The following is a 26,443-nucleotide window of genomic DNA, read 5'->3' on the forward strand; positions in this document are numbered from 1 at the left end:
GTTCATTTTGTCAATGTTTCCGTATGTTCCTTTCCTCGCTGATTGGGATGAGAACTCCCATTCCTTAAGTTATCAGCCCACCTAATTTTCAACATTCTTCTGTAAACCACATCAGAAATTCTTCGACTCTTTTGTTTTCCGGTTTTCCCACAGTCCATAATCCTCAACCACAGAATGTCGTGTTTCAAATGTTCATCCACAGTAATGAACCTTGTGCTAGTCTTTTTGTCCTCCATGCTTTGTCAATCACGGATTATTTTGGTTCCAAGGAAGCAGAATTCCGATTTTGATATTATTTTTCTCGCTATTATTGTTTCTGCTACTTCTCACTAGTTTTGGCTTTCTTCGATTTGCTCTCAGTCCACATTCTGTACTCATTAGACTGTTTATTCAGTTCAACGGATCGTGTAAATCTTCTTTACTGTCACTGTAGACATCACCGTCATCAGCGATTATTAACATTCATAACTTTTCACCATAAATTTTAATTTCACTCTTCGACCTGTCTTTTATTCTCGTTCTTCGATGTATAGACTGAAAAGTAGGGGCGAAAGATAGCATCCCTGTCTTACACCCTTTTTCATCCGCGCATTATGTCTTTCGTACTCCAACACTATTGTTCCCTCTTAGTTCTTTTACACACTGCATATTACACGCTTTTCCATTTAGCTTACTCCTACGTTTCTCAGTCTTTAGAACATAGGGCACCATGTTCATTGCCGAATTCTTCTCCCAGGTCGACAAATCATTTGTCTTTATTTTTCTTAAGTCTTGCTTCTATTATCAAGGGCAAAGTCAGGAGCACTTCTCTGTTGTCGTTAGATTTCCTAACGTCTGCCCCCAGTAGCTGAACCGCCGGCACGATAGCTCAGCGTGTTCGGTCAGAGAGCTGGTTGGCCTGTGTAATAAAAAAACTGAGTGGAAGGATCAACAACAACCTTGGACGCATGTCATGTGACGTCCGTAACGACCAAACACAACGATCAACAACGAACAAAATGGAGAAAAAATTGTGAGCGTGACGGATTGTCAATCCTCTGGGCGCGGGTTCGATTCCCGGCTGGATCGGGAATTTTCTCTACCTAGGGACTGGGTGTTGTGTTGTTCTTATCATCATGCTTTCATCCTCATCGACTGCAGGTCGCCGGAGTGGCGTCAAATTGAAAGACGGCACCCGGCGAACGGCGTGCCCGACGCGGGCCCTAGCCATACGAATAAACAAAATAAAAACATTTCCTAACGCCAAACTGATCAGCGTCTAACATATCCTCAATTTTGTCCCGTTAGTACTAACAATAAATTACTATTTTATTGTCCTTTAGTCATATGGAAAGCTGATGAAATGAATTATGCAAAAATGATTGTAACTGTCCGTTGCCAAAAAGAAGACGGGACGTGTAGTGCACCACGTGTTACGGACGAGAGGAAAAGGGAGTGAGTTCTCTATTGTGGCGCTGTTGACAGGGCTTTTCGGCGCGTCTGAACTGCCATTCCACCTGGACACCGCGGACAGCTCCACTCCAAGGTTGTCGGAAATGACGCGTGCTGCCATCACAGCGCTGCAGAGGGAGTACAACGGCTTCATCCTGCTCGTCTGCGGTAAGCGTACTGATAAACACAGTGACGAAGGGCTTCCTGACTCGCAGCATCCCGGTAGAGGTACGAGCACGTTATCCCCGCTTAACAAAAAAGACACTTAGTTTTCCGTATTTAACTGAGTAACTCTTTGCCAGTAGCGTAAATTGAAACGAATAATGAAACTAATGTAATATCTGTTTATACATGTAATTTATTATGAATATTCCCCACCTAAGATATGTGGTAAAATAAAACGTATTTTTAACTATTCAGGGGGTTCACTGTAATTAGGGACGCAGCTGAAAGTACACGATACTGAAATCAGTAGCGTTTCAACGACCAGGGTCCGCAGAGGAATTGTTTGTTAGATAAATGCGGTTTTGTTGTACCAGTCCCCGGTGATTACTTGCTATTAATGGTGTCCCTTTTAGTGAGACGGTAATGTTCAATATATAATTTTACATTGCTACTTTAGCATGTGACACATACGTGTAACAGTTACTTTACGCTTGCCCATCTTAAAAGCGTTGCAAAAGCAGTTCGATGCAGTGCTGGTCTAGTCTTCAAACTGTGTCTGAAATTATTTCGAAGTGTTCTGAATCACTTCCAAATCGAATGATGTATGAAACACTGTCCGTTGTGAGAAGTCAGCCAACATTCAGAAGGTGCTGGATATGTCTCCGACTCAAATATAACTTGTTTTGGTTATTAATCAGTGTTAAGAGAAAAGTATGAAATATTGTTATTTCCACTGTATCAAATGAAAGGTAACGTTATGACACATATGCAGTCAACCACAGCTGTCATTAAAAACTTTTGTATGAATATTATGCACTTATGCATAGAACATTTACATGACAGAAACTATTGCCTTATCGCAAAAATAGAATACGAATATTATTGAATTCGTAGCATATCTATATATACGAACGCTAACTTCTTAAAATTTTATAATCAGCTATTCTACACATACTGTGAAATACAACTTTCCGATTTTTCCGTAGATTGTGGTTTCATCCCATGTTAAAGTGAATCATAACCTCGTTCGTTTGATATATCTTGGAGTCCTGCGGAAACCTTAAGAACGTGTTTTTTGACCTTGAGAAGGCCTATGACACTACTTGGAGGCATAATTTCCTGAGACAGATCGAAGCATAGGTCGTCCGTGGATTCGGGTTTTCAAGATCCATTCTCTATTTACCTCATTTTAAATATGGCGTTGATGATATGTTGTACATGATAACCAGAACTGTAACCACGAAGGTACAGATGTGACCATTTTTTGGATAGCGATATCGTATTACTTCATAAGTAAGAGGTTCCGTTAAGTGCACTTTATTTATGGATGACTTTCAAATGTTTTTGGTATTTTAGTTTTTGTAAGGAAAAATTGTATTTGCTGATGACAGCAACATTACAGTCAGTGGAAAAGAGAACTCCAGAGAACGTGATTGAAACTGTCAAGGATATTTAAAATAGTTGAAATATATAAAGTTACATTGAACTGAAATAAAAACCATGAATTTCAGTTTAAAAATGGAAAAATGATACGTGAAATTAAATGTAGACATACTAAGTGGCAAACAATTTCCAGTTGAAGTTACGCAAATCCAGCGGTATAGTAGCAAACAAGAAGTTATCAGCATGTTATGGCCTTAGAGACCTGTCATCAGTTCAGAAGAGCCATGATGTTTTTGTTATACAGTATACCCTTCGGCCATACACTCAGCGACAGATTTCACAAAATGAACAGTTTTCATACTACAGAAAACGGTCATAAGAATTATCTGAAAAAGTATCAATCAGGCTCACTGTAAAGTTCTGTTCAAAATTTTGGGAATTATAACTACACCACGTGAATATATAGTCCATTTAGTTATGCACACAAAGAAATCGCTAACTGCACAAACAGATGTACCCATCACCAAGGAACAAAATTCAGGCTGAACTTTCATTTACCAAGAAGAAAGAAACAACAAAGAACTGTACAATAAATTGCTAACGCTAACTTCTTACTAAACCAAATATAAAATCAAATTGTAAACAGTAACCAGGATGACCTATATAGTGAAATATTACTTCAGTAACACAGATTAAGGGTTTCACTCAGAGCGTCAGACAAGTAAAAGACAGTAAAACCCATCTTTAATTTGACGTTTTCACGCTACATATTTTATATGGAAATCCTACACCAAAGCTTTGATACGGATATTACTAACATTTTAGCCCGTTCTGAGGTCAACATCTGACTCATTTCGACAGGATGCTGATTAAGTTTTTCTAGCAAACAAACGGGGAATTGTGGCACACCGAATTCAAGCCACGTGTCATTGTCACAATTCTGTTAACATTTGATAGTGTGTGTAGAGCTTGTGTAGTATGTGCTGTGACTGGTAATGAGAAGTTAATGAAAATGCACAACCAACTTATTACATTATGAAATAACTTACTTACAAAAATATCTAGACAAACCACTTTTGTACACAAGGGATAAAAAGAACTTGGTAGGGCAGTTGTTAACAGACTGATAAAACTGTACCTCTTCCGTAGAGAAATTTCTGTAACTGTATTGGGTAAAAGGAGGTGGGTAGGAATTTTTAAGTCACGTCTATCTAATTTTACAAATTACTTATTTGAATATAAATGATTAGTTCCACATCATTACGATTTATTGTGCAAATGATTAATGAAGCATAACACTTACCAACTAAATAAAATTCCTTTAAATTCAGATAATATTACACAAATTGGTAGCATGGTAGCAAAACCGGATATGATGAGGCTCTTCAGAGGGTCTGCAAGCTTACGTAGGTAGTAAAATTTCATGATAAAACTGACCCTGAAACGAATGAACAAAAAAATTAACCATCGATTCATAGAGCGATGGTTTACAGCTGTTTACATGTTTAATTGATTTAACATATTGTTGTTGAGCAAAAATATCTTTAATGTGTAATGTACAGTGGTAAAACTTAATGACAAGATTGAAAGATGAAATCGATCGATAAGAAAAATTAACAGGAATGTCGTTGATCACCTGATTACTACAATTTAAAGCCAGATTTAACATGCTGCCACAGTGTTAAAATTATGTACAATGTATTAACTTAATTCAGAGGGTATTAGTAAGGTGGTGCTTAATATCTTGGTTTATTTATTGCTTATTTGTAAATTGGTGCTTACTATCTTCATTGATTTATTTGTGTTTGCTAGACTTTGTGCAATAAAATACGATTACTTTAACTAAAATAGTGGAATTATTTCTATTATCTAAAAAATAAACTATATTGCAGAAAAATTCTAATTTTCATATAAAACGTTTGTAAATTAACATACGTGAAGATTCATTCAATCACGTTGCAGGAAATCATTTCCACTACGTTACATGCGCCTTCTTTGCTTATTTCTAACGCAGCTGCGCTAATGGACAAGGCTCATGGGCTAAATCTAGCACAAAAGGCTCTGGACGAGACGCTGGAACTGGAAGCAGCGCTACAAGTCGTACTGGAGCTGACAAACGAAAGTGACACCTTGGTTGTCGTCATGGCCGACCATACACACAGCCTGAGTTTTAGCGGCTCCCCTCCCAGGGGCAACGACATTTTTGGTAAGCAGCTCTTTCACTCCAAAGATATCTGATATTCGAATGTAGAGAACCTAAGAATATCTCATCTGATTTTATAAGTGAACTTATTGTCAATCATATACGCACTTTACGAAAAACGCAACGGCTAGGAGAGCGGTTTCCAGAATAATAGTCCCTCCATACAGCATCCAGCATTGATGGAGGATGACACTGCGCTCGGTCAGTACCGGGGGGCACGTCAGGCCTGCAGAAAAAAAATGGTTCAAATGGCTCTGAGCACTATGGGACTTAACTTCTGAGACCATCAGTCCCCTATAACTTAGAACTACTCAAACCTAACCAACCTAAGGACATCACACACATCCATACCCGAGGCCGGATTCCAACCTGCGACCGTAGCGGTCGGGCGGTTCCAGACTGTAGCGCCTAGAACCGCTCGGCCACTCCGGCCGGCTAGGCCTGTAGACGGAGGATACCTTTTACGAATCCTTTCGCAGTTCGCGCTTGCGTTAGATTTCAAAATTTTGCACGGTTCCTGTATTACTGCTTTATATGATCACAACAGAGCCATTTTGGCGCTAATTTTTATTTTAAAAGTGTCCCCTTTTCTGAAGTCAGTATTGGTAGGCGAAGTGTTTTTCTCACGCTCTCTTTCCTTCATCTAGTCACTGGTGTCCTCAGTACCTCTTAATCACATAGCAAATACTTATCATCATTTCATAATTGTAATGCCAGAAAGGATAAGTCCGGCATCGAGGCTGAAGCTCTACGTAATACTCCACTCTCCATCTTCTCGTATTTCGGCCACACCACACTGGAAATAGCTGCTCTGTAACTTGCGTTTTGTGCAAAACCACTTCCCCCTCAACATATCCCAGTTGTTTTCTATATGTCCAGCACTGAACCAGCACCTGTCAATGCCATTCACGTTTTTATCATAGCTGTTTGTTCCTATATTTTAGATCTGTTTTTTTTTTCCTAGTCTAACATGTGGTGTCTCACTCATCCTCTGACCAGTCAACTTCCACCGCTCCATTTCATCCCTTCTGTACTGCTACCACACATTTCTGTTAGATGTCAGTATTTACCGTTGGCACTAAAGTAATGACTAAAGTAATGATCAAATTGCTTAACACTATTTCAGTAACGCTGATATCTCTGAAATATCATACAATCGTTACTATATTTCAACATCATCTTCACGCACTGGTCATGTACTATGGCTATCGTAATGTCGCCTCACCACCGACATCTGCGTGGATGGAAGACAGGCCCTGCAAGCCGTCACCTTGTAAGCAGCAGTAAGTGCAGAAGTAAATGAATTTTGTTTCAATAGGTATCTCATTACATGTTTTGGACATATAATATCTTCTGCAAGTTTGGAAACACCACATGATTATGGACAATGGAATGTAAATACATTGCATTTTATTGCTTTCTAAGTGAATATGAAACTCAAACAATACATTGGTAAACAAAACCACTAAATTTTGGGTTCCTCAGAATAACCACCCTTTGCTTTAATCACTACCTTGCATACTCTCGGCATGTGATGAGTGAATTTTGCAATGTGTTTCAGTTAGAATTAGTCTCCTTTCTTGGTGCAGGATCTCCCACAACTTTGTCCCACTCGTGATGCCCCGTTTTCGGATCCGCCTGTCCAACTCATCACAAGATAATTCACTTAAAACTTGCGATCTGACAGGCCGTGGTCGATGCTTAAACCTGTCCCCTAACGTTTAATCTCCCACTGCGAGAGACATCTTTTGCTGGTTTCCTTGCTGCTATGTGACCATGGAGGTTGCTTTGTGACATGCGCCGTCTCACTGTCGACTCACTCACTGCTGTATCCCTAGTTACGTTTAGTTCATCAGTCAATTTACGGAAAATTATGAGTCTGTTATGTTTACTGGTCACTACCACGTACTGTTCATGGTATTCTGATGTTATCCTGGATGCTACTGAGTGAGGACGATCATCACAGGAGTCTCTTTCTCGATGCTGGTGTATGGTCTTGACAACTCTTCTGAAGGAAACCTGCAACTTATTTGATATTGTTGAATACTGTAGACTTCTATGTCCAAATTTATTATCTTCACCCTCGAATCAGAAGAAATTTCAATTACTTTCGCTGCGTGTACTATCTTCTTTCGCAGCATGTCCTACCTTCATACAAACGGAACTGTAAATGAACGCCGGCCGCGGTGGCCGAGCTGTTTTAGGCGCTCAGTCCGGAACCGCGCGACTGCTACGCTCGCAGGTTCGAATCCTGCCTCGGGCATGGATGTGTGTGATGTCCTTAGGTTAGTTAGGTTTAAGTAGTTCTAAGTTCTAGGGGACTGATGACCACAGATGTTAAGACCCATAGCGTTCAGAGCCATTTGATTGTTTTATAAATGAACAGAATTGTAAACAGCGTACCTGTACACAGTCGTACCGTCTACCGGCGCCAACTGGCATGTTTAGTATACTGCATGGAAAGTTCAAAGCAGTTTATAGGGAACTGAGCGATACCAAAATTTACCGGTATGTATGTATATGTACAATAATTATCTATACAGTACTGTAAGTAGTATTATTAATCGTTCTGTGAGCATACTATTCTGTATTCTAAGTAATAACTCATATAGATCACTGCTATATTGCTCAGTTGTAATATGCAGCATGATGCTGCCAAATTATGAAGGGTAGTGTACCTGTACAGCAGATAATTGCGCTAAGTTATATCTTTCTTGAATGTAATCACTGCTACTATTTAATTGCAAGTCTGTATTAATCATTTATTTCCCAGTCGCTATTTCGGCTTTAGCGCCTTGCCATTCAAACATGTTTGATATTTACTGAGTTTCTTTCACCATTACATTTGAGAAGGGCTCTACAGCCGAAAACGTAGTAGTGACATAAATAAAAAATTACAGTGAAAGGGTGGAAACGATGTTAATCAAAGAGTGTATTATAATCTGTGGTCCCTAACCGAGTAGTAGTGGAGTCCTCTTTGTTATAATGCATTCTTTATTTTCGTTTTTTTATATATGTCATGTAACTACTAACCCGTTTTTTCCCTTACTTGGGTATTTGAATGCTTGGTGGATCTTTGCCCGTTAACAATGTGCAGCATTTTCGTAATTATAAGTGGACCATCTTGTAATAAATCCGGTTTATCGTTTGTTCTTTACCTCCATTGCATTCTGAGTTGCTTCCTAACTGTCGTTATATGTTACTTGTGAGCTATTCTATATTTATCTTTCTTCCTATACAAGTCTCTTAAATGTTTATACTGCTTTAACCCGGTTATGCTTCGCACCGGGGCTTTTCTATATTCTTTATGTAATTAGTTAGTTCGGTAAGATGTTAACATTTTTATTTTTCCACACATGAGTAACGTAGAAGTAAATATCCTCGGAGTAGTGAAGCAACATAAATCACTTAATAAAAGCAAGTCTTCAGGTCCAGAATGTATACCAATCAGGTTCCTTTCTCAGTATGCTGATACATTAGCTCCATACTTAACAATCATATACAACCGTTCGCTGGACGAAAGATCCGCACCCAAAGACTGGAAAGTTGCACAGGTCCCACCAATATTCAAGAAAGGTAGTAGGAGTAATCCGCTAAATTACAGGCCCATATCATTAACGTCGATATGCAATAGGGTTTTAGAACATATATTGTGCTCGAATATTATGAATTACCTCGAAGAAAACGGTCCTCTTTTAGAATACTGCTGCGCGGTGTGGGATCCTTAGCAGATAGGACTGCTGGAGTACATCGAAAAAGTCCAAAGAAAGGCGAAATATGGGAGAGAGTGTCACAGAAATGATACATGATTTGGGCTGGACATCATTAAATATTTTGTTGACACCGACCTACATAGGGAGGAACGATCGCCACGATAAAATATGGGAAATCAGAGCTCGTACGGAAAGATATAGGTGTTCATTCTTTCCGCGCGCTATACAAGATTGGAATGATAGAGAATTGTGAAGGTGGTTCGATGAACCGTCTGCGATGCACTTAAATGTGTTTTGCAGAGTATCCATGTAGATGTAGTTGTATAGTACGGAACTACTATATGTAGATGCTTTCTATTTAATATGTTATTCGCGGCTGTAATTTCAGCAGCTGTAATATATAATTTCAGAATGAAATTCAGTCGTCAGTTGTAAATAACATTTTAATTCGCTTTACTGGTTTCCACAAATTAATTTATCATCTTCAGTAGTCTACAAATTATGAGGTATTATAAATCTTAGGCGTTGTCTATAAATTTGCGTAAATAATAACAAGTACTTTACAAAAATTTACTTATCATTGGTTCATGAGATGTCAATATCTTCTTCATAGAAGTATAATGTATCTGGTAAAGCAATACCATGTTAGTTTCTGTAGTATATGTCTTATACTTTATATAAATTTGTAGCTAAGGACTAAAGATTTATAATACCTCTAATATTGTACACTTCTGAAGACGAAAAATTAATTTATCGAAACCGATAAAGCGAAATAAAATTACATATCCACTTGGCGACTGAATTTTATTCTGAACTATTTATTTTTCTATGAATTCCAATTTCAGTCTGTTAGAGGCTGAATTTTCGAATAACTCTCCTAGCTATCCTAGGAACAATTATGCTACGTAATGGATGAACACTGATAAGCCAGAACACTATGATCACCGACCTACTATCGATATAAACCCGTCCAGGTGACAGCAGCGTCACTTGGCGAGCAATGACTGCTTGTCAAACGCAAACACTGTGCGTGAATTATCAATGAGCGTACTGTCCGTGTGTAGAATTGCGAAGGCGCGCGAGCTATCTGAGTCTGATCGAGGGCAGATTGAGATGGCCCGGAGGCTAGCCACGAGCACTTCACAAACTGCACGACTTGTTGGGTGTTCGAGGAGTGCTTTGGTGAGTGTCTTCAAGAACGCGGCGAAACCAAGGTGAAATCACGTGCAGACGTCGTGGGTCTGGCGGCCACCCGTCATTACAGATATCGGACGTCGTAGGCTGGTCAGGCTAATAAAACGGTACTGGCGGCGGCGAGCAGTGGAGGAACTGACATCAGACTTTAATGCTGGGAAGAAAACAAGTGTGCCTCAGGACACAGCGTACGAAACAGTGCTAACGATAGGCCTCCGCAGCTAACGACCCATGCATGTGCCAAATGTTAAAACTTCGGCAACTACGACTGACATGAGCACGACACTATCGGCATTTAACATTGGCGCAGTGGCAGTGTGTATCATGGTCTGATGAATCCAGATATCTTCTTCATTATGCCGATGAGAGGGCGCGAATCCGTCGTCTTCCAGGCGAACAGCTCCATGACGCCTGTCCGGCGGGACAGGGACAAGATAGCGGCGGCCCATTATGCTCTGCACAACATTCGAGTGGTCACTCATAGGTCCAGTGGTTGCAGACCATATACATGCCTTCATGACGATCATGTTTCCCGTCGGCAGTGGCATTTTTGGCAAGAGAATGCGCCGTGTCACAAGGCCAACAGTGTGATAAAGGGTTCGAGGAAAAAGTGGTCAGTTCCAACTGATGTGCTCACCCCCCAACTTGCCTGATCTCAACCCACTCGATCACATATGTGATGTGATTGAATGTGGCTTTAGAGCTCATAGCCCTCCTTCCCCAACATACAGGAATTATGTGACTTGAGTGTGCAGATGTGGTGCCAACTCCCTTTAGCGATCTACCAAGGTCTCATTCCCTCTATGCCGCGACGTGTCGCTGCTCTTATCCGGACCAAAGATGGACTTAGCGGCTATTAGGTAGGTGGTCATAATGTTCTGGCTGATCAGTGTATATTCAGTGTTCCAGTGCCAATACTTTTGACTTGGCATCGATATGCCAACTAGTGTTTGAATCCCCATTTAATCTACTTCAGATATGAATTTTGGTAAGCAGTTTCTTGGAGGGCGTCTAATTCACATAAATTCTTCCTTCAAAATTTCATTTCTGTAGGACCCTTCGCTTAGACTACCCACGATAACTCAGTAGTATTAGTTTCCAGAACCTGGTGAGTAGGATGTTACAAAATTTTTTTCGCAATGAAGTAGATGTTTGTAGAGTTTTAGGTTAAGGTTCGATTCAGTAAATAGCTTTGAATAAGTTTCACTCTCTTAAGGACAGAATTGTGAAAAACTCTTGTAAAAGGGCGCGTTAATTACGCAGAGAATGTCTCCGCAATGTACCATGCAACTGGCGATTTGTGTGTGTATAATATTGATAAATCGCTTTTTCTAACATTGATACTATTCGTTTTCTGTACCGTTAACTAGTTTTCAAGGCTCACCATCGGATGGAAGTGAAACAGGAACGTTATTTAGCCAACATGCGTCTAGACGCGTTGGTCGTGGTGCTGGCGGAAATAATGTAAATTCAGTTAGCGATAACAAAAAGCTTATGAAACGCAAAGATTGTTATATTCTGCATACGTCTATTGCACTAGTTTGCAATATCCAAGAAATTTTTCATTCTGTTAATGTACATTTTGCAGGAAGTGCACACAAATACGCAGTATTTAGTTACGCGTCGTTTTACATTCCTTCACAGTAAGTAAACACTGTTCGCATTCACAACGACTATGAATATGTTAGAGATGACACATTGCAATATAGCAATATTTGATTTAAGACTGCATAACAAAAGCTTGATAGGTTGCTCCAGAGAAGGTTGCGTTGAGAAGTAGATGTTAAGAGAAAAATTCGACACTTTGGACCGTTTCAGAGTCATTTATCATCAAAATTCCCAAGTCAAGTCGTCGCGCGCAAATTAAAGCAGCCTGCCAGAGGCGGCGTAGCCAAACGTATTCGTCGTTTTCTCAAACAGAACAAACATAGTTTTTGCTCATCTAACATAAATTTATCACTTCCGAGAAAGGTACATTTTAACTGGTAATAAGTATTTCAACAAGTGGTAGCTCATAGATCCACAGAAATCTGTGGCATACTGCTTTTCAGCGTGTTCAAGTGCTTGAATTTCGACACGCATGGATCTGATTGCCTAACTTCAATGCTAAACAATGCGAAAACCTCACAACGTAACGAATTGTTTTCTTAACAACTATCACTCACTATAACCTGCCCTTCAATACTTTTACAAGATTTTCAGACTTGTCGAGCACCCTGTATAATTAAAGAGTGAATGAGTTACAACTTTGTCACAGAGCTCTTTTCTTAGAGCTACGGCACTAATGATAATAAAGATTTAAATAGTCATCAGTACACAAACACAGTGACATAGTTATTACATGAATAACGGAATAATAATTTATGTTGAAAGATGAAAATATCTTATTGTTGCCTTTTTCTTGAAGGTATCCATAAAATCTTGTGAATTATGGAAGTAAAAGTTCTGTGTTGCTTCAGTTCGTTTGTAAAGGACTTTTTGAGGTGATATTAGCTTCTGAGTGTAAATCACTAACCGCTAAATAACATTCATCTACACCTCTTCGTCAGCAATATGTAACACAGAAAAGTTGTCACCGATGACACCAACAGAGTGTTTATGTTGACCTTTGTGTGATGCAAGCCTGGACCAATTCAAGTTTTTGCGTCAGAGGACGTCCATATGATGTCTGTAGCTGATTGCAAAGTTTCTCCTTGTCTGGCCTACACAGAATCAAGAACAAGAACGTTGGAGCTTGTATATGCCGGACTTTTAACGTCGCTCTCCAGTGAGTTTATTATCGTTAGTAATTTTCTATTCTAGTTTATGTTTTTATATTATGTTATTGAATCAGTTATGCTTCACGTTGTTATTTGATTCAGAGCTCGGAGAAGTAAGTTTCTGTATACATCACACCTTCCTCGTACAGTCTACTTCTCTTGATTATCTGTGACGTTGATGGAATAGAGACTCGGAGAGATCATTGACCGTTCCCATAGAGTTAATCTGGACCAAAATCTCTTATTTTGTTGCGCAGGTGTGTCTGGCGTGGATAGTGAAGGCGTTCCGTACACATCCCTCACATACGTCTCTGGTCCAGGGTACCGACCTGTGCCTCTGAGCTACGACGTCTGTGAGGATAACACACGTAAGTAGTCAGATAGAAACAACTGGTCACAGGTCACAAGTACTAGTACTGACTAAAGGGGCTGTGTCTCTTCTGCTAGTTTGTAATTCGATGTAAAGTTCCTGAAATAAAGATTAGTAGTAAGTACGGTTACAAGAAGACTGAAACTATATATGAACAAGTGTAAACATCCCAGACGTTTTAAGCCATCCGCAACGAAGCAAATGAACAGGAAAGGAATTGGAATCTCAGATCTAAACATTTGTCTGTTACCAAAGGAATCGCCACTCAATTCTGAATTTGGTAATATTCTGAAGGGGCATCGACGTGTGGGGCGTTAGAGGAGAGACGATAGCTGTTGGTCTCACACTTCTTTTACAGTGTTAAGAAGCATTTTTCTTTAGCATTTCAAATAAGATATAATTTGAGCTGTTAGAACATTTACTAAAATAAGGTAACCGTGTGCAACAATTACTGATACAGTCACTAATAGCACAGACATAGACGCGAGGTTAACCCTAATATAATGGTACTGGTGTGTACTTATCTTGGCAATCTGGGACACTGAGGTAGTCAAATCTGAAATAGATTTCTTTGACTGCCTTCGAAAGAAAACATGTATTCATCTACCATTCCAGCCTCCCCTGATTGTATCAAAACCTACAGTGAAGAGCCAAAGAAACGGACACACGTGCCTAATATCGTGTAGGACCCCTCTAGCACGCCGAAGTGCCGCAACATGACATGGCATAGACGCGACTAATGTCTAAAGTAGTGCTGGAGGGTATTGACATCAAGAATCCTGCAGGGCTTTCGATAGATCTATTAGACCGTCAGTGAGATAGCACCTCCTGCTGCTAATAAGGCGAATACACAGTTCGTTTGTTACATATTTTTACGACCTTCAAACGGGAGCAAGTAGAATGGAAATGGAAATCAGCGTTTGTCGTCATTGGTCGGGAGGCCCCTTGTGGGGTAGGTCCGGCCACCTTGATGCAGGTTTTATTATATTAGACGCCTCATTGGGCAACCTGCGCGTCTGATGGGGATGAAATGATGTTGAAGACAACCGGAGAAAATCTCTCACTCAGCTGGGGATCGATCTCAGGCTCATAGGATGGCAATCCATCAAACTGACCACTCAGCTAATGCGGCGAACAGTAATGGATAGGAACTGTGGTTGCTGTGTACAGTTGAGAGCTGAGTTGGAGACCCTTCACTCACACCTCCAGGCTGCGTTGGCTTCCGTCACACAGCTTGAGGCTGCTGCCAAGGGCATCACTGTGGGCGGTTGGATGCGAGGATGTGAGGAACATCGAGCATGTCCCACGTGTCCCCCAATTGGTCCACTGCTTTGGCCACCCCGGGTACTGCCTGCACTGAGGTTGACCACTCCCCGTGGTCGAATGAGATATCATTCCAAAGTCTGGCAGGGAGCGAAAACCTTTGTGAGGGGCCGATCGTAGGGCCTCCCCGATTCGTTTGACGGTCATGTTTTGGGCGTTATCTGTGGCTGCCGATGTCTCTGAGCTGGATGCAGTCGTCCACCCTGTTCCAAAGGAAGCGTCTCTGCCTGCGAGGTCTGGCCATTCACAGAGGGTGTGTTTGCTGGTAGTGGGGAGCTCCAACGTTGGTCATGTAATGAGATCCATTACTAACATGGCTGCCAAGGAGGGGAAGGAAACCAGTGTACACTCCGTGTACATACCGGGAGGAGTAATTCCGGACGTGGAAAGGCTGCTCCCGGGTGGTATGAAGTGTACAGGGTGCAGCCAACTGCAGGTGGTGGCTCACGTCGGTACCAATGACGTACGTCGCTTTGGATCTGAGGAGATTCTCTCTTCTCGCTTGTGGCTAGCGGAAATGGTAAAGACTGCCAGCCTTGCTTGCGAGATTAAGGCGGAGCTCACCATCTGCAGGATCGTCGATAGAACCGATTGCGGTCCTTTGGTGCAGAGGGTCTGAATCAATGACTCTGGCGGTTATGTGACCGTGTAGGCCGCAGATTCCTTGACTTGGGCTATCGGGTGGTGGGTTTCCGGGTTCCGCTTAGTAGGTCAGGAGTCCACTACACACAGGAAGCGGCTACACGGGTAGTGGGGGCTGTGTGGAAGGGACTGCGTGGTTTTTTAGGTTAGAGGGCCTCAGGGAAGTGCAGAAACGGCGTCCATCTAAAAGGGGGAGGGTAAAACACAGTAAGTTAGTTGTAGACACTATCGGTATTGTAGTTGTAAACTGTCGCGGCTGTGTAGGCAAAGAATCAGAGCTCCAAGCCCTAATATAAAGCACTGAAGCTCCGATAGTTACAGGTACAGAAAGCTGGCTAAAGCTAGAAATAAGTTCAGCAGAAGTGTTTTCAAACGATATAACAGTGTTCAGAAAGAACAGATTAAAAACAGTTTGTGGTGGACTATTTACTGCCGTCAGATGTAGTTTACCTTGTAGTGAAATTGAAGTAGATAGTTCCTGCGAAATAGTGTGGGTAGAGGTTATACTTGACAATCGGACTAAACTATTAATTGGATCATTTTACCGACCCCCTGACTCAGAAGATATACTTGCCGAACAGTTCGAAGAAAACTTGAGTCTCATTTCAAATAGGTATCCCACTCATACAATTATAGTCGGTGGTGACTAATCTACCCTCGATATCCTGGAAAAATTATACGTTTAAAGCCAGCGGCAGGCATAAAATGTCATCCGAAATTGCACTGAATGCTTTCTCAGAAAATTATTTTGATGAATTAGTTCATGATCCCACTCGAAGCATAAATGGTGGCGAAAACATACTTGACCTCTTAGCAACAAATAATCCTGGACAAATAGTGAGTATCGTGACGAATACAGGGATTAGGGACCACAAGGCAGTAGCTGCTAGGCTGAATACGGTAACACCTACAACCATAAAAAAGAAACGCAAAGTATACCTATTTAAAAAAATCTGATAAAAATGCTCTTACTATCCTTTTAACAGACAGCCTGCAGTCCTTCCGATCTGATCATGTAACCGTAGAAAAGCTGTGGAATGATTTCAGAGAGTTAGTATCGACATCAGTTGAGTGATATATACCACATAAATTAATAATTGATGGTACTGATCCCCCAAATCAACAAATCGGATCAGATCGCTGTTGCAGAAGTAATGAGAATAGCATACCAAATTTAAAAGAATGCAAAATCCCCAATAATGAGGACTTGGAAGGGCAGACATGGGAGGAGCTGCAATATCGCTTACGTGTCCTGCGTGTTACAGGTGGCACACACACACTAAACTCAGTTAGACGGCTGCTAAAAACGTAGCTGCCTGTGATCATTCCACCGCAAATCCCACCTTTCTGCCTATCCCCGTCTCTGGAACATACCTGATCAAACCTGTAAAAAAGGTTACGGAGTACGCTGTAGTTAATTATACTTTCAGAACTGATGAAAGCATACTCTTAAGGGAACATCACTCGTCGTATCGTATTTCATGTCACTTGAGTGCAGAGCTATTGTTAAAAAGTTGACTGTTCCGTCCTGGAAAAGAATAAAAAGAAACGGAATTTCTTTGTTACTTCTTCTGTGACTAACAACAGACGGGAAGGACTACGCGTTCCCGGCGATGAGGCCGGAAGCTACAGCGTCGCACAGCGGGGAGGACGCGCTGGTGCTCAGCCGCGGGCCCTGCTCGCACCTGCTCTCTGGCGTCTTCGAGCAGAGCTACGTCCCGCACGCCGTCGCGTTCGCCACCTGCGTCGGCGATGGTGCCACCGCCTGCAGCTCCGCATGAGGTGAGTTTATTGAGGACCACTCTTTTAACGTATGCGAGAGATAGTAAATTCGAAAACAAATATACATCTCTAGCTCTGAAACACTTTGAAAAATCTATGCCATTATGCCCTAGCATGCGACTAGAAGAGCCAAAACAAAACGGCACAACTTGTTGGTAAAGTGGCGTATCGAATAGCAATCCGCTTTGTGCATTTATAATAGAACAATGATGCAACAATCCATGCCCTTCCGTCCTGTTTTCTCCCCACAAAACCTCTCCCTGCCTCCCTTCTCCCCCCCCCCCCCCCGAGTCCTTTTGTATTCCCCTCCTCTGCCTACCCCACTCCCTGTCGCGTCTGCCCAGCGCCCCCCACCCCTCTTATTGGTCCTCATCCTCCATCAGCTCCTTTCCCGGCTCCCCCCCCCCTTTCGCTATTACTCTCCTTCGCCCCTTTTTTATTTTCCCATTATCTGTCCAGTCCCCCCCCCCCCCTTCCTCTCGGCTGTGGTAGGTCACATTAGCCAGCTTTTTAGTGCAGTGTTCCAGTGACTGTTCAGTGTTGTTCGTCTTTCTCGTGTTGCGAACAGAAACCATGCTGTCGCCAGGTGTGAATTTTATGTCTTTTGCGAACAGAAACCAGACTGTCGCCGTGTTTTTTTTAATTGTCTGTCTATTGTTTTACCTGTCTGCTTCGTATGTATTTTATTAGCATCATCATCCCTCTGTTCTTTGTTTTAAGTTCCACGATTTTTTTTTCGCCATGTTACTCTTTAAGGCTCCGATTTTATCGCCTGTTTTTGTTATTTATTCTCTTCATCTTTTTAACAAAGTCTGTAGGCTGAAGAGCGGCATACTAAACTGCTGCCAGCCCGCCCCCTTCGGGGGGAATTGAAATTCAATAAAGGAAAATAAAAACAACACTCCACGTTGAGTTGGTGGAAGGGTGCGACAAGTACGTACCATCAAGTGGCACGTGGTTGCGCGCAGACGCTTCAAGTATGATGTAAAAAGTCTGAATGGCGAAAAACGAAGTGCCCGACCATCTGTCTGTGAGTAATCGGGAATGACAAGGGAAACAGTGGCACTGGTCCTCGATGCCAGCGCATCACAGACGAGCTAAAAGTGAAAATCAGTCATGGATACGTTTTCAACATTTTGCACGAGATTTTTCAGCATGACAAAGGGCCCCAACTCGCTTGACTCTGTGATTGTTCACACACATTGAGAACGCTCACCACACCGAGGCAACAGCAAAATAGTTCAGCCGTGTCAGGCCAAAGCAGATGACTGCTCTAGCGCCCTTATGCCCACCAGTGAGTGCTGAGTATATCATTACGACCCGCAGACAGAGGGGCTCAAGAGTGGAATACTCGCGAATCCATTACTTCCGAAAAAGACAATGATTATAACATCATCGGTGAAGATGATTCTGAGTGATTTTTGGGGCTGCAATGGCGTGGTCCTAACACATTATACTCATAAGGGACAAACTGTCGGAATCTCCACTCCATGGTGTGGTGAAACAGCATCTAGTATGTAGAATGAGAGAAAACTGTTTTTGTGGTGATCATGAAATTACCACTTGTTTATTCATCACTGACGCGCGTTTCGCCTCATTCAAAGGATCTTCAAATTGTCCTACACTAAAATAGAATCGAATAAGAAGGGCTTGACCCTACCTAAGGATTGGACGAAATCAGGAAAATTAAAAATTGGACTTACCAATTAATATTGATGAGCAATTTTTAGATATCTATGATAAAATATCGACAAAAATAAATTGCACCCATAATGTACAAGAAAAATAATCGAGTCCCAAAATGGCTCTGAGCACTATGGGACTTAACATCTGTGGTCATCAGTCCCCTAGAACTTTGAACCACTTAAACCTAACTAACCTAAGTACATCACACAGATCCATGCCCGAGGCAGGATTCGAACCTGCGACCGTAGCAGTCGCGCGGTTCCAGACTGAACGCCTAGAACCGCGAGACCACCGCGGCCGGCTAATCGAGTCCCCTCATGTAGTAAAAGCATAACATCCGATAACTTTGAAATAAACAGCGTGAATTAAAAAGCAAAAGCTGTAACCGATCATTTTCATCAAAGTTGTAGTTCACAAAGTGAAGGACGAGAAAATGGAAAGAATGGGAAGTAAATACCTTGTGAGGATGTGCAATGTGGTCTTGACGACCAAGAATAAAGTAAATTTTACTGTTATGAACAGGAAGTACCGTGAGTGAAGGAAGTAGTTAGTCTGCAAATAAGACACACAGTCCACGTCTTTGACATCGGTACTGTTCTGTAGATATTTTCAGTGTAATATCAGTACACGGGGTAAGAAATGTCACTGAAGTTTTGGTTCAGCCTTTATACATGTAAAATAGCCTTTTCGTTATAATGACATTGGGTCTATGCACGTTACATGTAGCACTAGATGATTCACGGGTGTAGATCATAATTAATTTTAAGGTATGCATTGTCAAGTATAAGAGACACGATTTTTAAAATCCGCGTTTATAATTAGATTTTAATGTTTTTTAATTACTTTTTCTGAAGATCTAGTTGTAAGAAAAGAAAAATGCTATTGGATCCGTCAGAAAAAAAAGTAACCACTTACGATTATAAAAGTTAGAGCATTACAATTATTGTTCGAGCATATCCAGTCTTCTTCACCAGCTCTCCGTGCAATGGCACAGCGGTTTGGGCCCTCGGTCCGTCTACCCGCCGGGAAAGTCGCGGAGTTCGGTTGGGCTTATAAGTGGACCCTTCCTCGACTCTTCCTGTGCAAATTTCACTGGGTGCAAATTTCACGGTTTGAACTTTTCAGGGTACCCTAAATAACATGTAATAACAGAAATTATAGCTAATGTTAAGAGTAAGTGCCTTGATCACTGCTTTAATAAAGTACCAAACATTTTAAAGAAAACTGGCAAGCATGACATCAAAGGAACAGGGCAGGTAATACATAAAGTGACACAACAGAATGCATTTCTTCTGGAGACTGCAAGCTAGCCGCGCTCCTCAGTAACATAGCGAGCAGACAACAAAAGAGGAAATTTGATGCATGTTCGTCACAATTCGCGAACAGGTGCATACCATCAAAACACAAACGAATGCCTTTATTTCCCAACACCACAGTCATGGCACAAGTATCAAGAAGGCGCTAGAGGAATGAGGATGCAACTGTGTACAAAATTAATGCCTGTTATTAAAAGACCTCACTATGGTCCACAACCTGGGCAGGCTACGGTTACCCAAGCACGCTCGCATCCTTCAGCGGCCGATAAGCTGACAGCTTTAGCTGCCACCATGTTTCCGCTTTAGTTTTCCAAGTTGATAAACCCAACCGGAATGCTGGCGCCCGTACATTCCGCATGCTAGGCCCCCGACTTGAAGCTGTCTTGGACCAAATAGAGCGCTCACTCGCCCTCGCGAAATGCGGGACTCCCAAGTGCCCACTGCTGCCAGCAAGTCACCACACCATAGCTAGCCACGCAGTGCCCTATTTCCATGTGTGCCAACAATACGCGCTCCCTGTTCGGCCAAGAGTCCTGTGCTCTTCCAGCAGTCGGCTGGATGAAAACACAGGGTAGATACAATCGACACTACGACCCAAAATACATCGCGAGCGCACGGTACAGAACTATTGCGTGGCAGGGCTGTCCACAATGACGACAGGGATATCCAAAATGACGAAGAGGTGGTTTTTGAGTCGAACGTTCCCGTAACTGCCAATAAGCCGCCTTCTTCAAACAACATTGCTGTCAAGTAACCCATAGGTTGGAAAGTACGCGTTTCAAAGGATGAATATGCAGAGGACGAACACCATTTATCAGTTTTAGTTTTCCGAGTTGATAATTTAAAGATTACAACTACCCCTTGTGCATAGGTGCCAACGGTCTTGGCACAGTGGTAACACCGGTTCTCATCAGATCACCGAACTTAAGCGCTGTCTGGCTTAGCTAGCACTTGGAAAGGTAAAACTTTGAACATAGCTGCTAAGGTTCAGTGACCGTGTCAGAATTATATTGTAACAAATAAGCCCTCGGTCACAAATATTAAGTCAAAATTGACCTGGTTTCGACGCTACTATGAGCGTCGTCTTCAGAATTAGACTAACTTTACTAAAACATTAGGTATATAGTATATTAATAAAATTAAAGTTTGTACTGATTCGAAAAGATGCAGTACTTACAAGTCACATATTAAAAAAGATCAGACGGAAAGGCGACGTCATGAACTCTTGTGCGATGGCGAGCCGCTAAGGGCTGCTCGTACTGTGAACAAGGGTTGCAACAAGACTGAGGTGCCCACTTTAGAAAGTGTGGGCAAGTAAACATGGTGTTGCTACGAGCGCTATCTAGTAGCCGCAGAAACAACTAGGCTACTGTACATTCAAAATTAGACACATGAAATTGTGATGCAGCTGATTCAGGCATAACGCAAGCATTAATAATAACAGGATGAACTTACATATTTATCTGCTTTAAATAGAGATACATTTTGTAACGTAAATACGTTAGTTATGACATACAAGAAAACAGAAAAGATGTGACAGGAAAACAACATTTCGATAAACTGCATGGGGAAATCTGAATCAAAGATCAAGCAATGGCTTTATACAGTCAAAAAAGTTTTTATTTCGCAGCTGCAGCTGTTCGTTGAGAATGAGGCCATCATGACGAGTGAGATGTTTGAAAATCTCCAATTCCTCTAAGACATCTAACCTACGCCCCTTCTATTCGGTATTCAGAATATTGTTATTGCCTATAGCTTTAGGCACGTGTCCAGTAATTAAGAGATGATCGGCAAAGGATGAATTTAGGGTACTGATACCGTTCTTTCTCAAAAGATGTTCTTTATATCTGACGGTGAAAGCACGTCCGGTTTGCCCTATATAATAGGAGGAGCAGGTATCGCAGATGATCTTATAAACGCCAGAACTTTCTGTAGGGGAGCGAATGGATTTCAAATTATGAATGAAATTTCTCTTTAGATTATTATTAGTAGAGAAGGCAACATTGCAGTTGTATTTGTTGCGAAGCATGCGCTGAATCTGATAGGAAATGGGTCCTATGAAAGGAATAGAAAAACGTTTTTTTGGGTTAATTTCAGTGCATGAGGTGTTGTGCGTGGTAGTTCTTGCAGTTTTCTTTTTAGGTTATCGTCCACTATGTTAGGCGTATATTCATTATTGACTGCTATGGTTTTAAGTAAATTACTCGCCTCATTAAACTTTTCTGTTTTTTTTTTTTTACTTAATATTTGTGACCGAGGGCTTATTTGTTACAATATAACTTGGAAAGGTGATCGTATGGGTCAATCGAACACTGTTGTCAAGCTAAGTGCACTCAGCCCTTGTGAGGCCAGTTGAGGAAACACAAGGTTGGGAAGTAGCGAAACCTCACAGCAGCCCGGCGAGCAGTACTGACCACATGCCCGTCATTATCCGCATCCAGTGACGCCTATCGGCTGAGGATGACACGGTGGCCGGTCGGTGCCGTTAAGCCTTCCGAGGCCTGTTCGGACGGAGTTTTGTGCATTGTTTTAAAATCTCACGTTCTGCCTGAACAAATGAGGCATAATATTCCGACGAGTATGCTTCCAGACTGTCGTATCTTCCTGGCACAAAATTTTGACAACGTACTATTTTATCATCGGCTGCACGATGGCCATTACCACCTGTATTCCGTCTGCTTCGATGAGTCCATCTGTGACGATAGATACACAATCTGTGGTCCGCGATCATTCTTCCAACTTATAGTCACTTGCCTTTAACGGGTTATTAGAAAGGTGATGAGTTAAGTTGAAGGAAAATCTTACTAACGAAGACGCCTCCTGTAATTTAAGCCTACCTTAAAATTAATAAAATCGCCCCAGGAAGCTCAGTCCAGCCCACAAAGAGGAAAGTCAGTCACTAACATACCACCTGGTAGCCAGTCCCGGCTGGTGATAGCGGAACAAGTGCGAAACATCCCCAACGAGCGAGGAGCGCTTCGGCGGGGACAGAGTACGGAACAGTAGGTATAAAAGGATGAGCCACCTCCCTGGCACTTGTTAAACACAAGAAAACAGTACTAAACAGTTTTAAATCAAAACCTTCATGATAGGAGTCGACATTCTCCCGCACTCTCAAACGCACGTTAAATCCAATGAAGCCTCCAAAATGAGAAAGGCGATTGACTACCTGACCGACAGACAACAGCGACGAGGCGGAGGCGTAGTAATCTACAATCAGATATCATTTACCCACACACAAGAAAGAATCTAGCCAAACGAGCACGTCGAAGCGACAGAAACTACGGCCAATATTCGTCTTGGCTCAGTTGCTTTTATCGCAGCCTATCACACAAGGGGACCGCCCCTACTCATCAACATTGCTTTAGTTCATATTTAAAGTGCGCCCGGGGCTTGGATAGAAACGGAAGTGACAGAAAAGAGACCTCGAGATGACCAAGGGTTCGGAAAAAATATCGGTTTCGACGCAGGTCGTGCGATGAATGAGCCGTTTATGTGGACGTAGCTCTCAGGCAGCGCTTGGCCCAATGGAAGGACTAGAGAGAGGTAATACGACGGTCGTGGTATCGGGCTACTTGGAGGACACCTTTTTATTTTCAATTTTCCTGTTATTTACACTGAATATAGACGAAAATAAGGCTCAGTATATTTCATTTATTAACATTTTCACAGGAGGAAAGTCTAACCAATACATTGGATTGCAAATCAATATCCAAGAAAGTATTTTGGGCTGTGCATATGAAGTTCGTGTAATAAGCTACATAGGCCTACTTTTGTTGTTTTACAGTTGTTGATTTACTCAAAAATGGTTCAAATGGCTCTGAGCACTCTGGGACTTAATATCTGAGGTCATCAGTCTCCTAGAACTTAGAACTACTTAAACCTAACTAACCTAAGGACATCACACACATCCATGCCCGAGGCTGGATTCGAACCTGCGACCGTAGCAGTCTCGCGGTTCCGGACTGAAGCGCCTAGAACCGCTCGGCCACCGTGGCCGGCTTGATTTACTCTCTCTGGAATAATATTCATAGTAAAAACAGGCGAAACGGTAATTTACTCGGCACCTTGCACCCATTCTAGCCGCTGCCTTTTTACTATTACACTGCTGTTTTAATGTTTCTGTAGAGAAATCAATTTGGTTTACATTCATAAAAGCCTCCCTCCCATCGGACAGTTTGGCAGCAAACCACGCGTAAGGCTTCATTTCGCCAGATACTGGTGATGCACAATGAAATATATTTCGATGCAGTCCTCTCGGAATGTGATTTCTTTTTCTCTCTCGACGAAATGAGAGCGATTCGAAGCTTTTTGATCAAATTGTTAGGCGGACGACCAAATCGGACATCGCAGGATTGCACTAGAGGAGTGCATTTGGAGAAAAATCAGTTTAATACTACATGGTGGCAAACCTCCATTTCTTGAAAAGTAGTGTATTTGTGAATTTTTATCTTCCCACGAGACCAGTAACAGAAGAAATTTGTTCTCTTGCACATAGCGTTTCGTCACATGAAATACAATGTATCCAGCAGCATCTCGGTTTGTTTGCAATGTAACGTAAACACTGAAAACAAAAACAAGGAAAAAAAAGGAATTTCCGCATAGTGACTGGATTTGACTATTCTTGGATTACCGGTCTGTGTTCTTCCCGCTGTGTTAGTCACTGCCTAATAACTATACCGTTGTAAAAGAGAAATTCCTTTTCCCCTAATGGCTCGACCATTCCCACTTTTATCTTTTTCATTCTTGGCGAAACATCGCGTTTATGGGTAACAGAAGAAATATTGAATTTAATTGATGAAAGGAGAAAATATAAAAATGCAGTAAATGTAGCAGGCAAAAAGGAATACAAACGTCTCAAAAATGAGATCGACAGGCAGTGCAAAATGGCTAAGCAGGGATGGTTAGAGGACAAATGTAAGGATGTAGAGGCTTGTCTCACTAGGGGTAAGATAGATACTGCCTACAGGAAAATTAAAGAGACCTTTGGAGAGAAGAGAACCACTTGTATGAATATCAAGAGCTCAGATGGCAACCCAGTTCTAAGCAAAGAAGGGAAGGCAGAAAGGTGGAAGGAGTATATAGAGGGTTTATACAAGGGCGATGTACTTGAGGACAATATTATGGAAATGGAAGAGGATGTAGATGAAGACGAAATGGGAGATAAGATACTGCGTGAAGAGTTTGACAGAGCACTGAAAGACCTGAGTCGAAACAAGGCCCCGGGAGTAGACAACATTCCATTAGAACTACTGATGGCCTTGGGAGAGCCAGTCATGACAGAACTCTACCATCTGGTGAGCAAGATGTATGAGACAGGCGAAATACCCTCAGACTTCAAGAAGAATATAATAATACCAATCCCAAAGAAAGCAGGTGTTGACAGATGTGAAAATTACCGAACTATCAGTTTAATAAGTCACAGCTGCAAAATACTAACGCGAATTCTTTACAGACGAATGGAAGAACTGATAGAAGCGGACCTCGGGGAAGATCAGGTTGGATTCCGTAGAAATTTTGGAACACGTGAGGCAATACTAACCTTACGACTTATCTTAGAAGAAAGATTTAGGAAAGACAAACCTACGTTTCTAGCATTTGTAGACTTAGAGAAAGCTTTTGACAATGTTAACTGGAATACGTTCTTTCAAATTCTGAAGGTGGCAGGTATAAAATACAGGGAGCGAAAGGCTATTTACTATTTGTACAGAAATCAGATGGCAGTTATAAGAGTCGAGGGGCATGAAAGGGAAGCAGTGGTTGGGAAAGGAGTGAGACAGGGTTGTAGCCTCTCCCCGATGTTATTCAATCTGTATATTGAGCAAGCAATAAAGGAAATAAAAGAAAAATTCGGAGTAGGTATTAAAATTCATGGAGAAGAAGTAAAAACTTTGAGGTTCGCCGATGACATTGTAATTCTGTCAGAGACAGCAAAGGCCTTGGAAGAGCAGTTGAACGGAATGGACAGTGTCTTGAAAGGAGGATATAAGATGAACATCAACAAAAGCAAAACGAGGATAAAGGAATGTAGTCAAATTAAATCGGGTGATGCTGAGGGAATTAGATTACGAAATGAGACACTTAAAGTAGTAAAGGAATTTTGCTATTTGGGGAGTAAAATAACTGATGATGGTCGAAGTAGAGAGGATATAAAATGTAGACTGGCAATGGCAAGGAAATCGTTTCTGAAGAAGAGAAATTTGTTAACATCGAGTATAGATTTAAGTGTCAGGAAGTCGTTTCTGAAAGTATTTGTATGGTGTGTAGCCATGTATGGAAGTGAAACATGGACGATAACTAGTTTGGACAAGAAGACAAATATATAGTTTTTCTACAGAAAATTAGTGATAAGACTTGGTTCTAGCATCCTAAACAGAATTAACAGTGGCATATAACTCACAGCAACTACAATTGTGTGATTGACATCCAGCACGGAAACCGTACTCACAAGTAACAGGTAACGTCACGTCCGACGA

The 26,443-nt window shown here is 41.6% G+C and overlaps 1 protein-coding gene across 1 annotated transcript in view; it reads left to right on the forward strand.

The window, feature by feature from the left end:
- LOC124606337 (membrane-bound alkaline phosphatase-like) overlaps positions 1 to 16,964 on the forward strand; it is a 143,513-nt gene extending 126,549 nt beyond the window's left edge. Inside the window, exons 5-8 of the mRNA XM_047138319.1 lie at positions 1,465 to 1,599; positions 4,994 to 5,185; positions 13,106 to 13,216; positions 16,771 to 16,964. Coding sequence (XP_046994275.1) covers positions 1,465 to 1,599; positions 4,994 to 5,185; positions 13,106 to 13,216; positions 16,771 to 16,964 — 632 coding nt within the window. The remainder of the gene's footprint in view (positions 1 to 1,464; positions 1,600 to 4,993; positions 5,186 to 13,105; positions 13,217 to 16,770) is intronic.
- The last annotated feature ends 9,479 nt before the right edge of the window (positions 16,965 to 26,443 follow it).

Source organism: Schistocerca americana, chromosome 3, assembly GCF_021461395.2.
Source record: "Schistocerca americana isolate TAMUIC-IGC-003095 chromosome 3, iqSchAmer2.1, whole genome shotgun sequence".
NCBI classification, from domain to species: Eukaryota; Metazoa; Arthropoda; class Insecta; order Orthoptera; family Acrididae; genus Schistocerca; species Schistocerca americana.